This window comes from Onthophagus taurus, chromosome 8, assembly GCF_036711975.1.
Source record: "Onthophagus taurus isolate NC chromosome 8, IU_Otau_3.0, whole genome shotgun sequence".
Classification (NCBI taxonomy): Eukaryota; Metazoa; Arthropoda; class Insecta; order Coleoptera; family Scarabaeidae; genus Onthophagus; species Onthophagus taurus.
Genome location: NC_091973.1, coordinates 1367804 through 1389969, shown reverse-complemented (window position 1 = coordinate 1389969; position 22166 = coordinate 1367804). Strand labels below are relative to the sequence as shown.

Below are 22166 nucleotides of genomic sequence, written 5' to 3'. Positions count from 1 at the left end.
ACAATACACCATATCCGCCATCTCTTCCTTGGAGTAATTAATAGGAGCCATACTTAATAGTTTTATTAAATTAAATAGTAAAATAATAATTTCGTGAAGTATTATTATTTTTTTTTTGATTAGACAACTTATCGTAATCATAGTAACGACTTAATTATTATAAAAACAAATTTAAATTCATGATGTTAACAATATCAACTTATGAAACTAAATCTTTGAATATCTCGAAAATGGTCCATTTTCGGACCTATGTTTATTAGGCTTTTTTTGTTTATTTTTGATCATATAATACGCTGATGCAGTTTTGTACAATCGTTAGGGGACACCCTGTATATATATATATATATATATATATATATATAATAAATGATTAAATTAAGTAGATTCCATACTCAAATAATATTGTCCTGATGCACTAAAAACAAAAAAAAATATATAAAATCCTTAAACTCAATCGATTTTATTCTTACCTTCTATCAACATCGAATCCTCCCATTAATGATTTTGAGTTTTCATCACATTGATGTTGTTGGTAGTTTTTGTAACTGTCACATTGTGTGGCGACATAATTTTCTTGATAAATTGAAAGGGCATAAATTTCATAAGATTTGCTATGAGAACATGTTCCGAATATATCTAAACCACAGTCATGTTGTTTTTCCCCTCCATCAGGATAATAATCGGCATGTCCAATTGGTGAGCTAAACCCTAAGTGTTTGGCGTTGGTGTGGATGACATGAACGAACTCTGCATCACTTCGATCTAAGCGGTTATCGGTGTTTGAGTTGGTAAATAAGGGTCCTGCTGGATCCAAACCAACTATGGAATGAAGCCCTTGGACGTTTGCTCCGATACAGCCTGCGATATGCGCGCCTAAACTATGGCCGATTAGGTAGAACTGAGATTTAGGGATTTGATACAAAGTGATCATTTGATTGATATAATCCCCCACAATTTTTCCTATTTTTGGAACAGAAAACGTTGCTAACACATATAATCCCCCCGCCGGTTTGCTCCAATCAACAACGAAAACATTGACATCTTCTTTCCTTAAAACAGCATTCCGAATTTTGTTATTTATATCGCTTTCGTGATTACATTTCCAACCGTGAATGATAAAAACGTGCTTTTTGCTTGGATCGTAATGAATAGTTTCTGATAAATCCGTATTATGCGTCGGAATTTTGATTGGTGAGTAATTGTATCTCGTATAAAAGTAAAGATTGATGTCGGAAGTTGATACTTTGAATGATGGATCTGGTGGGATCGTTAAATCTTCTTCGTAACCCTCACGAACTAACGTTTTTATTCTGAATATGTCATCTTCATCTAAGGAATAAAGTTATATTAAAAATATATTTAAAAAAAAATTTATTGTATTACTTACCTGTCGCGAATGATAAAGTAATTAAGTAACAAAGAAGTGCTATTTTGAACATATTCAAAGTTTGAAATGGAACTAATTAAAAATATGATTTTAGTGTCGAGTATATATATGCATGATAATTATGTGTTGAAATGAATTTTCATTGAATTTTTTAATTTCGCGTGAATGATAATTTCGATATTTTTATACAACCAAGTTTGTTATCAATTGTTTGTTTAAAATAGTTGATGGATTATTATTATTACAAATTGAAATGTGATGTTGAAAAATATTGGCACGTGACATTTAAATTGGTTTTTGTTGGTCAGATAGAACAAAGAAATGGTGTATCGGGTACTAAAAGACATAGGATCGGTAAATCAGTGTGGTCTATCTATTTGTACAAGCCTTTATGCGCAAGCTAAGTGACTAATGGTGTCACAAACTACTTTAATTAATTCACCACGGCAAAAGCTGATAAGGACGATAAGGGGTGCTGTCATCTGCGTTCCTGCGTCCTCAACCCCTTTAACTCAATTGGATGCCACTTAATTGTAAGTGGAACGGTTGGATTTAATTCTTATCATTAGATGAGTTTCCCTTTAAAGGTTTAAAGCCGCGATTTTTGAAACTAAACGTTCAAGGTGTAGATGGTTATCTTGGATGGGATTTATTACCGCTCAGTTTAGGGGTTTTGTAAAACACAAGCGCGGTCAGTCCACCCTCGTTCTTGGCCGTTTATGGGCTTGTATTTAAATTGTGGAGATACGCACGGCGCGCCTGGCGTCCTAAATCTTCTCTTTCAATCAATACGGTGGACCACATGCATAGCTAAGCGTGAAAAAAAGAAAAAAGAAAAAAAGAACCAACTTGAAGGGGTTGGATTTGAAATTCCATTGTACTGGGTGAAATAAAATTGATTTAAACCAAGATAATGTAACTCAAGGTGTTTCTTTAACACGGTTTTGGAGTCCCCCCACAATAGATTCAAATTTATTCACAGTTTTTCGTCTTCGAGCCGCCCTCTTCGACTAATTCTCATTTTTACAGGGCGGAATATAAAAACGGGATTTTATTGCGCATAGTTTCGGGTCTAGACGAAATTGGGAATATCCATAAGGTTGGTTTTAGAAGATGCGATCGCAGTGCACGGATCTTGTTCCCGACTGTAAGAGTCAACGTTATTTACTGTTACATAAAATGGTTTTTATATCGTAACCGATATTCCTCTTCGAGTTTATAGGCGCGGCTTTCGGTGACAATCGATAGTAAAAAACGTAACGGCCTACAAGTCTTCTAGGGCATCCTTTTTTTGGGTTCCATTGCGGATCGGAAATATTTATTGGTTGTGGATTAAATTTCGCGTTTCGAATACCAGCGTAAGCAACGCGGAAGTTAAATACCGCCGAAATTCCTACCGTTGGGTTTATTTTTCAACTGGAATTCTGAAAACATAAGCTCTAATAACCTGTGTCTATATGTACGAGCACGATTAGCGCGTAGGATGTTGGTGTACGTAGTGGTCCTTAAACAGGCTTGAAATTAGATTCATCCCCCAGTATTTTACATGCGTAGGGAACGGTAAACAGAGTGTAACCGAAGATAACGCGGGATTAGAGGGCTTTATTAAATATTCTCGTCATTCGTTGCCCAAAGGATTCTTTTAATTAAAGGGGATTTGTGGGGACGACGGGTTTTCGGACGAACTTACCCAACATCAAATATTAACCGGTGTCCACGGATCCGGTCTGAAAGCATCGCTCTCTTTGGCATCGACATGGAAATTAGGCTGCCAAAGAATAAAAGAAAAGATCCTTTTCGTACGTCGAAAAAGGCGAGAATTTTTTAGGAAACCATCATAACGCCTCTTTGTGCTTTTTTAGGGCTTCCATAACGACTGCGAATGAAACACCAAATTTTAAATATTTCCTTATAACTCTTGCTATAGCACATTACGCCAAGTAATCTATAATTGCAGACCTCCTTCAAACTCTTCAAGTTTCATTTTCGCCATACAACGTAGAAGCGGAAAAGCTTACGCGCTCGTTATGACCTTTAACCTTCCTACGTTAAGGCACTTTATGTATACGCCCATTAAACTTCATTGTACCACCCAAACGATTGTGTAACTTAACTTTTAGCCAACATATTACAAGCTTCCATACGTAAAGTTGTTATTAAAAAAATTGAAATAGAAAATAAATAAATAATATTTACAAGATATTTCAATATTTCAAAAGTGATGTTTATATATTGTTCGTTCGTTTATTTGCATAGCCTATTGACCGTTCGCCACCGACTCTTCGACCGATTTTCTTTATTTGCAATCGGATTCAAACAGTTTTACCAAACTAAACATCACCGGCAAATATTTGAGGCGCCGCTCATAGCGGTTGTGGGAGTGCTTTTGAAACAAGCGCGAAAATCGCGGTTTATTTCAATGGGATGGTGCTGCCGGGTACAACCGCCTTGATAAAGACGCGATGTCGTGCCAAGGGCATATAAATATTTATGTGTGGCTCATTAATTTCGTTTTCGGTAATATACAAGGGGTTTACACGGGCAAAAAGCGCGCCGTCGCATTTACGATCGTCGCGTTTTATATCTGGGCCGTTTATGCAAAGCGTTATGGCCGAGTTAAATTATGATTTATCGGTTTCCGATCGCCAATTAATTCAGCGCCTTTTTTATTTTAAACCAGCCACGCCGATTAGAAATCCACTAAATAACGGCAGCTTGGCAACAATGTCCGACAGCTTTTGCGTAATTTAATCATGGCATTTTTTTATTATTCACCTTTATAACGGATATTATATATACAGCCTGATTCAGAGTAAGCGCCTTATTTTTTTTTAGCCACACTATGGGTACTACTTTCAAAATATTTGGCAGTAATATGTTTTGGGTCATTCTCTACACGATGGTGATGCCCATATATATACTATCTCCTATATCGCTGACTAAGGCAGCAAAAGAGTGTAAACACTAGAGTGCAGATATATATATATCTGTCTCTGTCGTGCCCCCGTCTACTCAAGAGACATGCGTGAACACGTGGTGAGTACGCTTTTATCTTATTGGACGGTGAATTAAAAATTAATAGCAGCTGATGACCTTGATGTTTATAAATCACCAAATAAATGTTTGACATAAACATAACCTAAAATCTAAATATTTAGTTATGTATATTATAGGTTTCATGTGTATAATAACATAATTATTAACATATTTTAGGACTAAGCAATTTAAAATGTAATTATTATTTGTTAAGAAAGTGAAGAAAATTTGTTAAAAGATACAAATTTTATGATAGAATATTATGTACATTAAATAGTAAGTACCCTCAGTACATATTTTATATCTTTAATTAATGTAACAACTTCATTAAAGGGCGTGAACTCACAAATTATGTTAAAAATTAATAACTATATTTTGGTACACATTTTTAATAATTACTATGTATATATGTATTAATTTAATTTTAAAGAACATAATGTTTAATGAACAACCTACATAAAGTTGATATTTAAAGTAATATTCAACGTCAATTTCACACAAAAGTACATATATTCTAATTTATTTGATGCATCTATGATAATTTATAATTAAAGTCAATTATCTACAATAATTGCATTTCAAAGCTGCATACAATAAGCGCGAAGCACTTCAAACTCTTTAAAATTTACGATTCGCGCAAGCGCCTTCGCGACATGGGGGCACGACAAAGACAAAACATATATCATTCCGTCTGCTTTTGATGGAAACGCTCGCCACTCATTGCTAAGATAGGGAGTCAGCGATATAGGAGATAGTATATATATGGTGATGCCACATTTTCAATTGGAAGAATTATTTCAAAATGGCGACTGTCAACTTTTTTGTTAAAATTATTATATAAATCCATTTTCATCGATATTATTTAGGTAAATTGAATAAATATTACTTTCTATTTTACTGTTAATCGATGTATTAATTTAAATATTTCCTTTACATGTTTCGGCTTATTAGGCCATCATCAGAAGGTTTAACGTTAATATGGTTGGAGAGGAATTGGAACATTAATTTAACTTTATATTACTAATAAGATCAAGGGAACGATGTTCATTTAATTGGGACGAGATTTGAGGTTATGGATGTATCATGCAACGGTTGCACCTTCTGATGATGGCCTAATAAGCCGAAACATGTAAAGGAAATATTTAAATTAATACATCGATTAACAGTAAAATAGAAAGTAATATTTATTCAATTTACGTCAACTTTTTTTTTTTAAATGGAATGCCAAAATTTTTTTTTATTATTGAGGTCCTAACAACATTCTTTATACGATAGTATTTTGTTTTTCTTAAAAATTCATTTCTTTCCCCATCAAAAAGCACACATTTTAATCTAGTAGCGCATGAATGTTTTACGCTCGATGTTATTTTTGTCCAAATATCAAGTAGCGCTAGACACAAAAGAAACAATTAAACTTTATTTTGTAATAAACATCTACTTATTTATTTATTTTGACAAAAATAACATCGAGTGTAAAACATTTATTACAATTAGTATACTGCCAGTGTTGTCAAAAATTTTTGAAATGCTATTGAAAAATCAATTAATCAATTATTTTGAAACTAATAATATTTTTAACAAACAACAATTTGGCTTTAGAAAAGGACTCTCTACGGCACTGGCTATGCAAAATTTTATCGAGTATGTGGTCGATGGTTTTGAGGCGTCGCAATACACTGAAGCTAGTTTTTTGGATCTTACCAAAGCTTTTGATTGCGTGTCCCATTCTATTTTAATACGTAAATTGTACGCTTACAATGTCGCCCCGGACGCTTGCAAGCTTTTGTCATCTTATCTTACAAATAGAAGTCAATTTGTTAAATTTAACTCGGTGATGTCTAACCCTGGGAACATTACAAGTGGTGTTCCTCAGGGGTCAATTTTGGGTCCTATTTTATTCTTAATATATGTAAATGATTTGCCTTTTTTCCTGAGTGGTGGAAGCTCAAGTTCAATCTTGTATGCGGATGACACAAGTTTGCTGACAAAACATGATTCTGACGTTGATGCCAGGGGATTGCAAGATTTAATGTTAAAATCGGCAAGGCAATCGTCTTACACTGAATGCTGATAAAACAGAAGTAATCCTATGTAGCGGATAGAGGAGTCAGGTTTTTGGGTGTTCATCTGGATTCCGGGCTTACCTGGAATGTTCATGGTGAGAAATTAGCCTCACGCTTAAGCTCCACTGCCTTTCTGTTGGGTCGTCTGTCTGAGTTTTCCTCTACTCGGGTAGTGCGTTCCGCGTATTTTGCGCTTTTTCAGAGCCATCTAAGTTATGGGTTACTGGCCTGGGGACATGCCCCGATCAATAAAAGAATATTTGGGATACATAGCTATTAGAAATATTGCTAACTTGAACTATACTGATGACTGTAGGCCTTCTTTTATCAAATTAAAAATATTAACACTTCCTTCATTATATATTTTGGAATGTTTAAAGCTCACTTTTTTACATCATAGTCAGCACAGGAAAAATAGTGATGTTCACAATTATGGCACTAGGGGGAGGAATGACATTCGACCGGAGGCACTGCGACTGGAGAGGTCGAGAAACGCATATAATTACTATGGAGTGAAGTTCTTCAATGTCTTGCATTGTGGTTATAGAAGCTTACCTTATAAGGCTTTTGTAACCAAAATTAAAAATGTTTTAGTGGGGAAGGCGTATTACTCCATAGATGATTTCTAAAACGATATACAGTCCTTCGATTGATATTTTTATGATGTATCACGACTGTGCCTTTGTCGCTACTGACCGGACACCGATTTATTACACCGATTATTTTATCAGGGGTTTAATGTAATGTAATGTATTTAGTAATTTATTCTTTCTTATATATGTTTTTATGTTGTATTTCTATTTCGATTGTGACGAATGTATACCCTCTGGGTTATTAACATAATAAATTATTATTAGTATTATTATATTCATGCGCTACTATACTCTGTTTTTAAACCAGGAGGAGTAAACGCGAAAGTCAGATTTACACTAGGAAAAATCACCAGAAAATATCACTAGATATTTTGGCGGTAAATTTAAATTAATAATTGTTATTATTTATTTATTTACTTATTATTGTATTTATTTTCGTTTGTTATCGTCAACACTAAACATACAAATTAACATTGAAGTTATGAGTGTATTTATTTCAAAATATAATAAAGAAGGGTTTAAGAACACAAAATTTACAATAATGACACGAAACTGTCGAATTGTCAATAACCTAACCTTCAAATTCAAAATTCAAAATTGCCTGTGTGTGAACCTTCCTCGCATTCAACCAATCACGTGCAAGGTCAATCTGGTGACAAATTTAAAATACTCCTCCTGGTTTAAAAACAGAGTATAATTGCCAAAGAAAACTTCAAGGTATAATTAATGTTTGTAAACAAAACTAACCTTACCTAACATTCCTTCACGCTATAATTGACATTACAAAAGAAAACTTCACGCTATAATTGCCATTACTAATTGCCAAAGAATACTTCATGGTATAATTAATGTTTGTAAACAAAACTAACCTTACCTCACATTCCTTCACGCTATAATTGACATTACAAAAGAAAACTTCACGCTATAATTGCCATTACTAATTGCCAAAGAAAACTTCATGGTATAATTAATGTTTGTAAACAAAACTAACCTTACCGAACATTCCTTCACGCTATAATTGACATTACAAAAGAAAACTTCACGCTATAATTGCCATTACTAATTGCCAAAGAAAACTTCATGGTATAATTAATGTTTGTAAACAAAACTAACCTTACCTCACATTCCTTCACGCTATAATTGACATTACATGTTTTCTGCTGTTCACACTGTATCTACTGACCGAACTTTCACTGAATCTAATTTCAATCCGTTGCCATACTCTTTTCATCCCACTACAGAAGAGGAGCTAATTAAATTAATGGCAACGTTTTCTAATAAGCATACTGCTGGAGATGATTTGTTGCCAAGTTTTATGGTCAGAGATTGCCGTTATATATTTGCTTGCCCTCTTAAATTTATTATTAACTTGTCCATTACGTCCCTCTACAATTACCAACTTGGCTACGATTTCCGAGTTTATCTGTAGCACCTTGGATAGACGTGGGCAGGTGGATGTTGTATACACTGATCTATCCAAAGCCTTTGATCTGATTGACCATAGAATTCTCTTGTATAAATTGAGCTCTTTCGGATTTGTTCCTTCAGCAATTCAACTTCTGGCCTCTTATTTGCAACATAGAAAATGTTATGTTGCTTACAATGGTTATTTTTCTAATGAGTTCACTCTTACCTCAGGGGTTCCACAGGGATCAAATTTGGGCCCTCTATTATTTATTCTTTTCATAAATGACTTACTTCTAAAAATTGATTGTCGGATGTTGGGATATGCTGATGATATCAAGATCTATGCCGAAGTCTCATCGATGGCAGATGCAGATAAGCTGCAGCACAACTTAAACACAATAGTGCAATGGTGTAAGACCTACAAACTTAACCTTAATATAGATAAATGTTGTGTACTTACTTATAGCCGATGCTCGTCACCATGCATATATCCTTACAATATTGCTGGCAGCATTTTAAGTCGTGTTGAGGAGTACAGGGATTTGGGGGTCCTGTTTGATGCAAGTCTTAATTTTAAAAAACATATCAATAATGTGTGTTCGGAGGCCTTTAGGTCCCTAGGTTTTGTGATGCGTATGTCTAAATATTTCACAAGTGTCAGCTTATTAAAGACCTTGTATTGTGCTTACGTTCTGAGTAAGTTAGAATACGCTTGCCTGATTTGGAGTCCCTTATATGCATGTGAGTTCTTAAGCCTTGATCGCGTCCATCGTAGATTCTTAAAATTTCTTTCTTACAAATCTGATGGAATTTACCCTGAGCGAGGTATACCACAAAATGATTTGCTTGCACGACACAATATGATTTCCTTGATGGACAGAAGAAACGCGTTTTATGAAAGGTTTCTACAAAGGCTTATCGAATATAACATCGATTGCCCTTTCATTCTTGAGCGACTAGGGTTTGTTGTTCCAAGGAGTAACTCAAGATATAGCTGCGTATTCGTCATTCCTTATGCTAGGACAAACATTATGAGACGGGCGCCAACATACACTCTCTGTAAAGTGGGCAACAGGATTCCAGACAATCAGTGATCACCTGCATGTAAATTCACTTATTTAGTTTTTATTTTTATTTTCTTTATAATTCGGTCAATTGTTAATTTCTTGAATTTTTTGTAAGTTTTGTTTTTTTTTCTCACATACAGATGCATATTATTGTATTATTACATTATGTAATATATATTGTTATCCTTTTTTGGGCTATGCCTGTTGGGTAATAAAGGAATATTATTATTATTATTATTATTATTACAAAAGAAAACTTCACGCTATAATTGCCATTACTAATTGCCAAAGAAAACTTCATGGTATAATTAATGTTTGTAAACAAAACTAACCTTACCTAACATTCAGCGTCTGAAGACACTGGGCTAAACCCGAACCTTAAAAATATACAACTTAGCGCTGAATAACAATTAAAACTAGAACTAACACTTGCACTAGAACTATACTCTGTTTTTAAACCAGGAGGAGTAAACGCGAAAGTCAGATTTACACTGGAAAAAATCACCAGAAAATATCACTAGATATTTTGGCGGTAAATTTAAATTAATAATTATTATTTATTTATTTACTTATTATTGTATTTATTTTCGTTTGTTATCGTCAACACTATACATACAAATTAACATTGAAGTTATGAGTATATTTATTTCAAAATATAATAAAAAAGGGTTTAAGAACACAAAATATACAATAATGACACGAAACTGTCGAATTATCAATTACCTAACCTTCAAATTCAAAATCAAAATTCAAAATTGCCTGTGTGTGAACCTTCCTCGCATTCAACCAATCACGTGCAAGGTCAATCTGGTGACAAATTTAAAATACTCCTCCTGGTTTAAAAACAGAGTATAGATTAAAATATTAGGTTCCTTTTGGATGGGGAAAGAAATGAATTTTTAAGAAAAACAAAATACTGTCGTAAAAAGAATGCTTTTAAGATCTCAATAATAAAAAAAAAATTTTGGCATTCCATTTAAAAAAAAAAAGTTGACATCGTGTAGAGAGTGTCCTAAAACATATTACTGCCAAATACTTTGAAAGTAGTACCCATAGTGTGGCTAAAAAAAAATAAGGTGCTTACTCTGAATCAGGCTGTATATTAATGCTTTTTATAATAATAATAAATAGGATTAGGAATGTCGTAAATTGATTAATCAGTTTGGAGTAATAATATGTCTTTAGGTAAAGTGCCGATAGTGTAGAGAATGCCGAGTATCAAATTCTCCTCCTCCTGCATCCTAATCAGCGCCCATTATCCTCGTCCTAAACAGTAGTGTTAATTTGGAAACACCTGATGCTCTACAAATTCGCCACGTCAGTTAGTTAATTTATCGTCGCCGTTAGTTGGCCACGAGCGACTAAGATCTTACAAGCCATCTGGGCGCCGATAAACAATTGAGAAATAAAATGGTAATCAAGGTAATTGTATACGATGCAGTTCCCTTTGTCCCGCTGATGGCGAACAATAAATCCGACGCGGGCAGTTAATTTTTAAACCTAATTAGCATTCGTGGGCCGCAATTACTAGGCGATATTGCGGCCCGCATGAGCCCAGCTAATGCGGGGTTATGTTTCGTGTTTAATAATCGATGATTGATAATTTTAACACCTCAATTAGGAGGAGGAGCTCCACCTCCTACTCGGTCGGTGAATCCCCCACTGTCATTCCGGGAGGTATTAATCATTACCCGTTGCCGTTGAGAGAAGCCTTCGTAAACGACCACCTCTCCTACCGGGAAAAAAAGAAATCGTCCAGGTAATTGTGAAAAAATTCCGGCTACCTGGTCACAATGGGCGAAAACGCAACGGGGCGGTTGGTGGGTGGAACATATTTATGAGCGAGTGTCGCGATCTAATGGCGCTAGGATAATTTAACAGGGCGACATAAATAACTCAACTAATCAGCAATCGATTCAATTTCGTCCAGCGGGCGGCCCCCTCGCGATTTCGCATGAATTGCCCCGGTCCTGCCGACGGCGATGTTAAATTTCCGCACCCTACCAACATACAAAATGGATTGCCAACACGCCCACCATCACCAAAATTCAATGCCCGTGGTTTTACGTTTTATCCCATCCATTGTCTGTATACCATTTAAATAGTTAAATTTACATATACTCTAATCAATATTACAGGTAAAATAAAACTTAGTATTCCTGACGTTAAAGCATTGAAATCAGAAGAGAGGAATAATAAATAATATAAATATGGATTTTATTGTATACTGATCACTTTTTACCGGTTTCGCCTATTCGGCGTCTTCAGAAAAAAAAAACACAAAAACTTACGTGTCTATCGAATACTTACTATACATAGTTTGGTAATAAGATAAAGTTATTAAAACATCTATAAAACAGGTAAATTGCCGAAAAATGTTGATCCCACATTAATACAACAGACACATAGACAAATCATAATTGAGGTTATTTACGTCAAATCGCGCCAATTTAAAAGTAACCAAAAGTAGGGTACACACATCAAATCCCACTTATTTCGCTCTGTCCTTCTCTTGTTTCTACCTGTGATATATTTATATAATAATAGAATTTGGAATTGATGGAGTGAATTGATACAGTTAATTATGAAGTTGGCAACGTGTACATTTGGTTACTTTTAAATTGGCGCGATTTGACGTACATAACCTCAATAATGATTTGTCTATCTGTCTGTTGTATCAATGTTTTTCGACAATTTACCTGTTTTATAGATGTTTTATGGTGTTACAACTTACATACAGACGTAAGTTTATTTTTAATATTTATTTCAACTTGTTAAGGAAAAGATTGTAATTAATTTATTTTGTATTTTTAGAATAAATAGGCGAAACCGGTAAAAGCTGATCAGTACACAATAAAATCCATTGTTTAAGTGCGAAAACCAGTCATTTTTATTTACAAGAATGAAAAGAAAATAAAATTTAAACAATAACAATAAATAATATGTTTCTATTTAAAAATTTTTAAGATAAGACTGATTGGAAATATGTAATAGGATTGAAAATGGAACAAATTAAGTTTCCGTTAGTTGAGTGATCGACTCATTTTCTGAGTGGCATTCTTGTAAAACAATGGAGACCGTTTGAACTATTTGGCCACTTCATCCGAGTGGATCGTGTGTGTGACGAAGCTTTCAGTGGATGACGAAGCCACTTCGAACGCCACCATCATTAAACTCTCACTTTGAGGCCTAATCGAACGATAAGTCAAACTCAATATCACCGTGAACGTCAAAGTAATGCGTCAGCAACTCGAAAAGTGTTTGAAACGTAACCGACGTTTGCATCTGTATTCTCGATTTAATTAGAAGATAGGCGCGAAGAACCGGTGCGATTGTTGGTGGCGGTCGACAGACGCCTCCGGGCAGTCACCGGAGGTTGTTTAATAACAGGTAACCAATTGTTTACGGCAGAGGGCACGTTCGCGTGCGCGCGACTTATTGTTTCACGTTTTCGTTGTGCTCGTAGAACTTCCACAACCTCCGACTTTGAATCATTATGACCCTATAAAAATGTCTCCAAAAGCATAAAGCAGTTCCTATTTACATTTCCTGGAAATTTGCGGGGTAAGTTTTCTTTGCGTCCCCGCCGCTCGTCAAGGTGCATTATCCAAGCCAATGGGCAGAAAGAGCGATATCGACGACGTCATTTAAAACCGTACGCCAACATCCCTCTACCGTTTCTATCCCGGGTAAATAATGCAAAGTCAACAAGTTATGTTCCAGCAAATCATATTTACCCACATTTCCCATATATTACTATATAAAAATTTTTGATTACTTCAACTTTCAGTAAAGAAAATATATAAAATAAGGATATATAAAATAAGAAGTCAAGTCCCAAATGTGTAAACGTATCTATATTTTATACATCATTCCATAAAGTTTGTTTGAAAAATAAAGGAAAAAGTTTGTACAAAGATAATTTAAAGTTAAAAACAAGATAGCGTTGAACAGACGAAACCCCCAATGGAATTCTACGGTGTAAGAGCAATTCAGTAAATAACTGCCAATTTTAAAATATTAAAAGACCGGTGAGGAGCGAAGGGGGTCCGAGAAAGAGGTAGATGCGTGGGCTGCTGGCGCCATGCCGAGCCTAACAGGTGATAACAGCTGAGCCAACCGCTCTGGCCGTTGCCCAGATCCAATCGCTCATTTTATACCTGCTAAACAAATAAATTCCGATCGGTCACTAATAAATACCGACGGCAAGACACCTTTCTTATCGATACGACGGCAATTACTCTTACGGGCGCGCCGCCGTGACTTACTTTTTCAATTAGTACAATGCGTTTTCTAATATCGGTTGGATTTTTCTTATTTCGAATCACGGTCAGATGACAAACAACAACGTAATTGTTTTCCGGGAGGCGTTCCAGAAATCGTCGTTCGGGCCGATATTTAAGTCGCAGATTACGTGGTCTAAGTCGCGGTCTGGTAGACTCGCGCACTGCCAATAAGTAATAAAATATGCGCTGGGGACTCCTACGCGTGTGCGTCCATCTCACTCACGTTGTTCTTCGTCTGCTCGGTTCGAAGTGCGCACATGTGCGAAAGAGAGCCCCCAGCATCGTCCCGGGTTCGATAACTGCGTCCAGGGTGTAATATGTGTTTGGGTACGTCGTGAACATGGGGGTTGCGAAAGAGTCCATCCTGTGGGACCTTCGGGTGGTTAAAGACGCACGATGTGGGCTCCAGGGGCGACCGCGGTGATACTTGACAGACGAAGGACGAGGGGGGCCAGAGAGCTCGACTACACACGTCGGCTAACGCTCGACATGGTTTCTCCGGCCGCTTAATGATTTGTCGCGTGGGTAGGCCGTGGAAAGTAGTATGCCATAATAGAACGATATTTTATATTTTCGTTGTTTAATTCCACTCCAGATGCGCCACGACAAACCACTACCGGTCACCTTCTACCACTTCACATAGTCCATCGTGTCCTTTTTATTGCGTGTCCGCATCACCTTCCACCGTACTCGTTTGGATCCTCGCCATACCTCCTTGCATTCCTTAACGTACGGAAGCCTGTCCAAATCCTACACTTTATTGCGGACCCTTCATGATTCACGTCTCGGCATCTTCCAAAACTTTCAATGACAACCCAATTATTATCGATATTATCAACTTTATTTTTCAATAAAAAAAATTCTTTATATTCGTAAAGCAAGGTGAGCATTGAGTTTCTGTGTTTCGATCATATAATCATCTTCAGGATTATCGTCATGCATTAAAATCAAATTGAGGTTGCGAAGCCGCACATCTCTTCTAGATCTTGGGTTAGTTCTAGTTTTGCACTAGCACTATCACTAGAACTAACACAAGACCTACAACTAGAATCATTCGGGTTTAGCCGTCTTAAGAGACGTGCGGCTAAACCCGAAAGTTTCTAGTTCTCGGTCTAGTGTTAGTTCTAGTTTTACACTAGCACTATATATTAGCATTATATATATGTATTTCTTTTATTTTGAATAAAATTATTATAAATCTTGAAAATAAATCTTTACTTTTATGAATCAATCAATGGTACCAAATTGTAATTAACGGGGAAACAATCGGCGCTTTCAATCTGAACGATCGTAGGTGTACAGAACGGTTTTTAACGCTAGCTCAGACTTAAGAGCCCTTGCTAATTGAAGAACCGTAAGTCTCACGTTTTGCCGCCGCCGCCGTTAATAGCGCCAACTGTTCGATCCTTTTGCAAATATGTATTAATATTTATGGTTTCTCTTAGTGTCGCTTGTGGGCGGTTTGCCTTGTGTTCACCCGACTATGAACAAGTTTCGATTTGGGAGCAGAAATGTTTTGCAAGATGAATTTATTTTATTGTAAATAATACGGGTTAATGTTTTTAGTTTGTTTGGGTGAAATATGAGAAATATTTGCAAAGGCAATAAATGAGTAAACAATTTAACGAATGCATAACGTTTTTTGATTAAAAAAAAAGAACAATATTTTATAAGTATAGTTATTTGGTAAAACTGCGTCTATTGATTCTTTCGTTAGCGATGGTTCATTTTTTTTTTAAGGCAAGAGAAATTTCTATTTGTTTTTCTCACGAACATGTAGTGCCAAATTACTATAAAGTGGTGGAAACCATCTTTCCTCGTTGGAGATAAGTAGTTCTTACATCGAGTGGTAAATCCAAGATATTTAACGGCTTGTTTGCCGAAGGTATTAATAGCCCCAACAGTTGGGCCTTTTGCAAATAGCCATTAATATTTATGGTGTCTATTAGAACCGCATGTGGGCTGTCAATCGGGTACACCTAAGATAGGCATCGTTTTCCTCCAAAGATGCACGGCTATTTTGGTCCAGAGTCAGAAATGTTGTTATTCTGTTATTGGGAAACGTCTGCGGCGGATATAGAAACAGGTGGAAAAACGCGTTGTGATTTCGGAGTTGAACGTATATACACATCATCGGAAAGACAACAAACGGGGCTGGGCGAATATTTTCCGATTTGTAAATTATAACCTAAACGGGCCGACGTGTAATTTATCTCCCAGTGGCTCGACTACTCGAGGAGCCGGCCGCTCAACAATAAGGCCATTATCATATGTAAATCTATCAGTAGATGTTACAGGTCCCATTACTTACTCGGTCTCATTGGCGCGGAATAACAATTTAATTCCCTTCTTTTACCAGGGTTATAATTCACGGCGTCGCGGAAGTTTTAAATGTAAGAGAGGAAGTTGGGGCGGCGGTTCGCAATCGATCAAAGAGATTTCTACAGATCGGTGCAACTGCGAGGCGGCGGACCCGGTTTGCCTATAAATCAACGTTTAAACCGCGCTCTATGGGTTCCCTTTTGTTTAACAAGTTCCTCCTAAGGAAAAATAGGAGCGACGTTTGTTGAGTTCGCACCGGAACATACATCTTCTCTCCGACTGCTGCAATAAGTGCCCACGGAATTTATTTCATAAAAATTGCATCCCCCAACGACCACAACAAATATTGGTTTGCACACTTCACCATCAAACGTGTTGATTTTTAATATACTGTATTCTCATAAAATTGGTATTAAGATTATGGATTGAAATTAGTGCGTGACGAATCGTGTCATCACAAGATTCGTAGTTTCAATTAAGGTAGAACTGTCCGGCGTCTTATGCAGATGACGCAGGGTTTCCAACTTAGCGGAGAACTAAACAAGAAACCGAGAATCGCACCCGCCGGCGATTAATTACCGCTCCGGATTCTTAACTAATTATCAAAACAACAACCAGACGTTCTCCGGTTGCAGATTGTTCTTGACCAACATCCTCGAATCAACACTAATAAACTAAATGCATAGTAAACGTTATTAAAACAGTTATTGAATTAGAAAATCTTTAACTATAATTATTATCCAAACAGTTTCTAAGGTTCCGGATTGTTTCCGTACAAAACGAGCCGGAAGTTTGGATTGTCTGATGTCGGGATGAAACTCTTGATGAGTTCGCCGGCGCCGATGCGTGACATCTGCGAAGTTTTAATTCGATTTTTCGAAAAATAAACACCCAACTTTAATCGCTGGTCTACTTATTCCTCGGATGGCCACCGGGTCTTGATGCAACTGGAACTAACTCGTAAACTACTGGAAAACTTTTATAGTTCCTTCTCATCTATCACTAATAAATTTTTAATTTTTTTTTTGAACATAAATAACACGGCGTAGTAAAAAAGTTATAAAACACATGTAAATTTTTAAAAGTAATTAACAACGTGGTGTTAAAAATGTATCTGAAAAGGCAAAATAAATAAAATATTTCCGATCGAACACATTTTGCTTTCATTTCGTGTAATAATAATAATAACTCCTCCCCACCACCGACGAATTTAAGTCGGTTTCCGTAAGATACCTAATTTGAATGAGTAGGCAGAGCATCTAGTTGTGGTACAAGTAGTGGTGGATAATCCTAAGAAGGCTGTGATATAGTAATACGGAGTGATGCTAGTAGTGTTAGGCTAGTCGATGGGTGAAGTGGTCCACGGAGTGTGAGGTGTGCTCAGTCATGCGGCGTCTTTAGTCCGAGCGTGCTCGAAGAAAACAATACCACGTGGTAAGGATGCTACCCTTGTGGCATCTCGCGGTACTCCTCGCGACCCTCTTTTCAGTGTCGACACTCGCTGTTAAATACGTTCCGTTTTGTAAGTACGATGAGGACATCATCAGGGATACTGTTAAGCTCTCGGAGGTTGTTCGGACCTCGAAGCTTGTGTTTTCAGGTAGAGTGGCAGGGAATGTCCTGCAGGACAATGACGATAATATAACATTCGACGTTCTTGTGAAGAGGTTCTTTAAGGACCCCGGGGATCTAAAGGGTGTTCGCGAATTACGTGTTACCAAGAAGTTACACGATGGTGAAGGTGTTCTCTGTCGACAAATCATCAAGGTGAGGTACACGGCTATCTTCATAGGACACCAAACCGGGAACACCACGGTGATGCTTGCCTTGAGCCCCGTCTCCATCACCTTGAACAATTTGGAACGAATTAATGCGGCTAGCAAAGGTTAGTACAATACACAAAATTTTGATTTAAATCAAAATTTCAAAAAAAAAAAAATAATAAACGGTTTTAGTTTATTATTTTCTCGTCGAATATCAATCGTTGTTTATTCGTAACGAATTAATATGTCCCATAAATAAATATATCGCTGCGAGAGTAGATATTTATGATGTTTGAAGTGGGTCGGCGCAAAAAAATATACATGAGTAAGGACTAATTGTAACTATGGTGTCCGCGCGTCGCCCGTCATATGGAAGGGGTCATATGCGCGGTAAAATGGCCGTAAAGCTACATATATGTACAAAAAGTCATAAATTTTAAACTTATACCAGCGGTCCTTTTTAGTGCCCCGTGCGGTGCGCGGCCGTATTCAATATGCAATATCGTTTAACCAAAACTGCCCCGAACATTCTCTTCCACTGATAATTTACTTAACATAAAGCGATAAACCGTCGGCAATTCCTACTCATTTTTTTTAAACCTAACGCGCCACTACAATGTTTCTTTCGCGCCGTTTTACGGTTTCGGTTGTAAAAACGTCCCTTTTTTTAATTTCGGTTTGATTAAAACGTTAACGGGGGCCCATAAACAGTATAATGTGGCCAAGGACCTCCTCGCCGATACACTGAACGTCGTTAAGGACAGTAAATAAAGGCGCAAACCAAATAATCCGCGATTTTATATTTCCTTTATTTACAAAGGCGTGCTGACATCTGCCTCACAAACCAAATATCCGCCCGTAACTCGGCTGTAAATTTAGAAACAGATTAGCAAAATTATTCACTGTTAAATCGTTCAAAATTTAATTACTTCATCATATTTTTAAAATGGCGATTATGTATTTGGTGGGTAGTCCCGCCTATATACAACTTTCTCCATGTATCGTGTCTTTTATTCGTCAATAATAATTATACGTTAATTTTAATACTATTTATTTTAATATTAACCACTTTCACCGTGTTGCACAATGAAATTTAAACATGATTATTAACTTGTATATTGGAGTTGTTATTGGAGTTGCTAACGAGTGGTGAAACAACGAGGTTGAGCATTGTTTTAGTTTATTATCGGGACGGCGTTAATAATCGGTTTTTATTTGCGTAGAACGACGACGTATTTTTCCAAATGATTTACGATTCGGTGAGACAGTTATAAATCTGCTGTAGCTAAGTAGGTATCAATCTAGTTTCATCACACCTATTATGCCATTATTCCGGAGCACCGTTATTATTTTTAATTTCTTTAAATAGAAGCGGTGCCGCGTTCATTAGAGAGCTAGCACACGGAGGCGTAGGAAGCAGTTTACAAACGTCCAAAAAAACAAAAGGCCTATCACCTTCCCGTAGTAACCGTTCCTTGATATAGACGAAGACAATGTTACGAGCGCGAGGAAATCGTATTTTTAGGTATAGTCGTTTTTAGACCCACCGAGGATAGCCGATACCATCGATGACAAAAATTAGAAGCGTAGGAGACGACTTATTTCTCCGCCCCACTGACATTTGCCCAAGAACAATATCGCCAATGCGCCTACGTTACAATAATACATTATTTTTACACAACTTACGTTGAAATGACTTATGGTTATGTCACCTTTCATAAAGAATGTGTGAAGGTGTTCCGATTATGCAAAAATTTTCTACCTGGCTCCGTTTAGGTTTTAACTCCATTGATGTGTCACTATTAGAATTCATTAACTTACTCGCTAAACCTGCTTTTAAAACGCACGCGTCTTTTCAACGCAACCTCATTCAATTAAAAACCGCAATAATCGACCTTATTTCCTTAAACGAGTCGTTTGCATTTCCGGCTTTCTTATACTTAATTATGTATTGTCAAGATTCTTCTTCACTTTTTCATACTATTTTCCTACCATGATTAATTACTTAATCATAGGAAATGTAATACTATATATATTGTGGTATCAATGTAGCGTCTCGGCCGCAAGCAACCTCGGCTTAATAATATGGTATCGAGTTTAGTTTTTAGTGTAGTGTTAGTTCTAGCTTTACACTAGCACCATCACTAGAACTAACACAAGACTTACAACTAGAATCATTCGGGTTTAGCCGCACGTCTCTCAAGACGGCTAAACCCGAATGATTCTAGTTCTAGGTCTTGTGTTAGTTCTAGTGACAGTGGTAGTGAATTTTTGCTTAAAACTGACCCTGTATTGTATAGCAACCCTTCTTTTTGACGTTTCAATTTGAAAACACTCTTCCGAATTAAAAAATACAGTATAGATGATATTATTGTATCAATGTAGCGCCTCGGCCGCAAGCGACCTATGCTTAATAATATGGTATCAAACTAGATGATATATTATTATATTATTATTATTCTTCTTCACTTTTTCATACTATTTTCCTACCATGATTAATTACTTAATCATAGGAAATGTAATACTATATATATTGTGGTATCAATGTAGCGTCTCGGCCGCAAGCAATCTCGGCTTAATAATATGGTATCGAGTTTAGTTTTTGGTGTAGTGTTAGTTCTAGCTTTACACTAGCACCATCACTAGAACTAACACAAGACTTACAACTAGAATCATTCGGGTTTAGCCGCACGTCTCTCAAGACGGCTAAACCCGAATGATTCTAGTTGTAAGTCTTGTGTTAGTTCTAGTGACAGTGGTAGTGAATTTTCCTAGTGCAATTTTTGCTTAAATGACCCTGTATTGTATAGCAACCCTTCTTTTTGACGTTTCAATTTGAAAACACTCCTCCGAATTAAAAAATACAGTATAGATGATATTATTGTATCAATGTAGCGCCTCGGCCGCAAGCGACCTAATATGGTATCAAACTAGATGATATATTATAGAAGGTTTATTATATTTATAGAAGCTCGTTGATTTAAAAAGTAGATATTTACCTTATTTGATAGGATGGGAACTGTTCATTTCGGGAAAATGTAAGTTTTGTGTATTGTAAGCACGGAATAAGTTGTCCATTTGAAGTTGCTCTCAACTGGGTGGGTATCCATTAGTATTCCACGGGAGCGATTTTACCAGTATGGCCATTAATATCAATTTTAACAATAAGCACGTACCGTATCTGTAATAAATGACGGCGTGTGTATAGCATGCGGTGTTTGCGACAATTCGCCGTGTCGATACCTCGCAAAACTGCAACATTTTGTCGTCGAACTAATGGCGGCAGTAGAACGTGCCCGGCAAAGAGTGCTAACAATAAATAAGGGGGATTCGCGTGTGTCTACGTTTTACTCCGTTTTTATTACCCCTTTCTTTTTTTCTTGTTGAGAATGGTTCCTGTTTTATAATAATTTAAATCCTTACACGATTTTAACAGCAGCTGTTCGAGGAGGTTAATGCTATTCTCCGGTGTTTAGCATTCACCATCAAGACACACCGACTGGCGCCACCTCGTTCAAGCTACCTGGGCGCAGTAGCATTATTTATTACCCTTCTTTAATTGATAATTAATCGTTTGTGGGTAATTACAACGCTTATTAAGGCGAATTTTTCAAGTAGCCCTTCAACAATATTCCCGCTCTTTAATTACCGTTCGAATTTGTCGATACTGGATTATTAATAATCACAATCTTAGCTACCTGATCAATACCAACCGATAATTAATGAAAATAAATTTATTAATGGTAATCTTTGCATTACCAAGTGCGACAGAAAGTCACATTTTATCATTACAAAGACCACAAATGAAATTAAAAACAACATAATTGCTTTATAATTTACCCAGTTGTATTCTCTGAAACTCTTGTAGTTATGTAACGACCTGGGCCTACTAGAGTTTACAGCGAAAATATTTAATAAAGCCACCTGCAAAGCAAAATTAGTGGATGCATGTTTTGTCTGTTTTCTGTCATATTTAACCTTCTCTTTTTCATGCCGCGAACACCGTCATCTTGCTAATTCGGCGAACACTGGACGAACAATGTCCACCTGGTTGTAATTAATTTAAATATTACCCTCACTTTTTTGTTACCGTTCCATGGCTCGAACGTGAAATAAAAATCGTTTCGTTCGACCCCTTTGTATTCGAATACAATACGTCGCATGTAGGGTTTTCATGCATCATTATGTTGAACATAACATGTTTTTAAAGCACTTATTCTATGTAACAGTAAAACTTTTGCG

General features: G+C 36.5%; 2 protein-coding genes and 2 long non-coding RNA genes across 8 annotated transcripts in view; 1 reads left to right on the top strand and 3 right to left on the bottom strand.

Annotated features, from left to right (window-relative positions):
• Positions 1-343: 343 nt before the first annotated feature.
• On the bottom strand, positions 344-4655 carry LOC111414657 (lipase member H-like). The gene is made up of 3 exons (XM_071198665.1): positions 1388-4655; positions 471-1329; positions 344-415 (listed from the first exon to the last, which is right to left on the bottom strand). Exons 1-3 carry the CDS (start codon positions 1437-1439, stop codon positions 376-378), a joined length of 951 nt encoding a protein of 316 aa, XP_071054766.1. The 5' UTR covers positions 1440-4655; the 3' UTR covers positions 344-375.
• Positions 4656-7456: 2801 nt separating this feature from the next.
• Positions 7457-11980, bottom strand: LOC139431161 (uncharacterized). Of its 2 annotated transcripts, XR_011641466.1 has the most exons (3): positions 8947-11980; positions 8713-8874; positions 7457-8645 (listed from the first exon to the last, which is right to left on the bottom strand). It is a non-coding gene; the product is annotated as an uncharacterized lncRNA (long non-coding RNA). The 2 variants fall into 2 exon arrangements; XR_011641465.1 differs by having other exon boundaries at positions 8713-11980.
• Positions 11981-13393: 1413 nt separating this feature from the next.
• Positions 13394-19053, bottom strand: LOC111415059 (uncharacterized). The gene is made up of 3 exons (XR_002706339.2): positions 18854-19053; positions 13822-18791; positions 13394-13716 (listed from the first exon to the last, which is right to left on the bottom strand). It is a non-coding gene; the product is annotated as an uncharacterized lncRNA (long non-coding RNA).
• LOC111414703 (agrin-like) overlaps positions 17602-22166 on the top strand; it is a 136278-nt gene continuing 131713 nt past the window's right edge. For all 4 annotated transcript variants that reach the window (XM_071198782.1, XM_071198780.1, XM_023046177.2 and 1 more), the window contains exon 1: positions 17602-18046. In XM_071198782.1, the coding sequence (XP_071054883.1) occupies positions 17602-18046 (445 nt within the window). The remainder of the gene's footprint in view (positions 18047-22166) is intronic.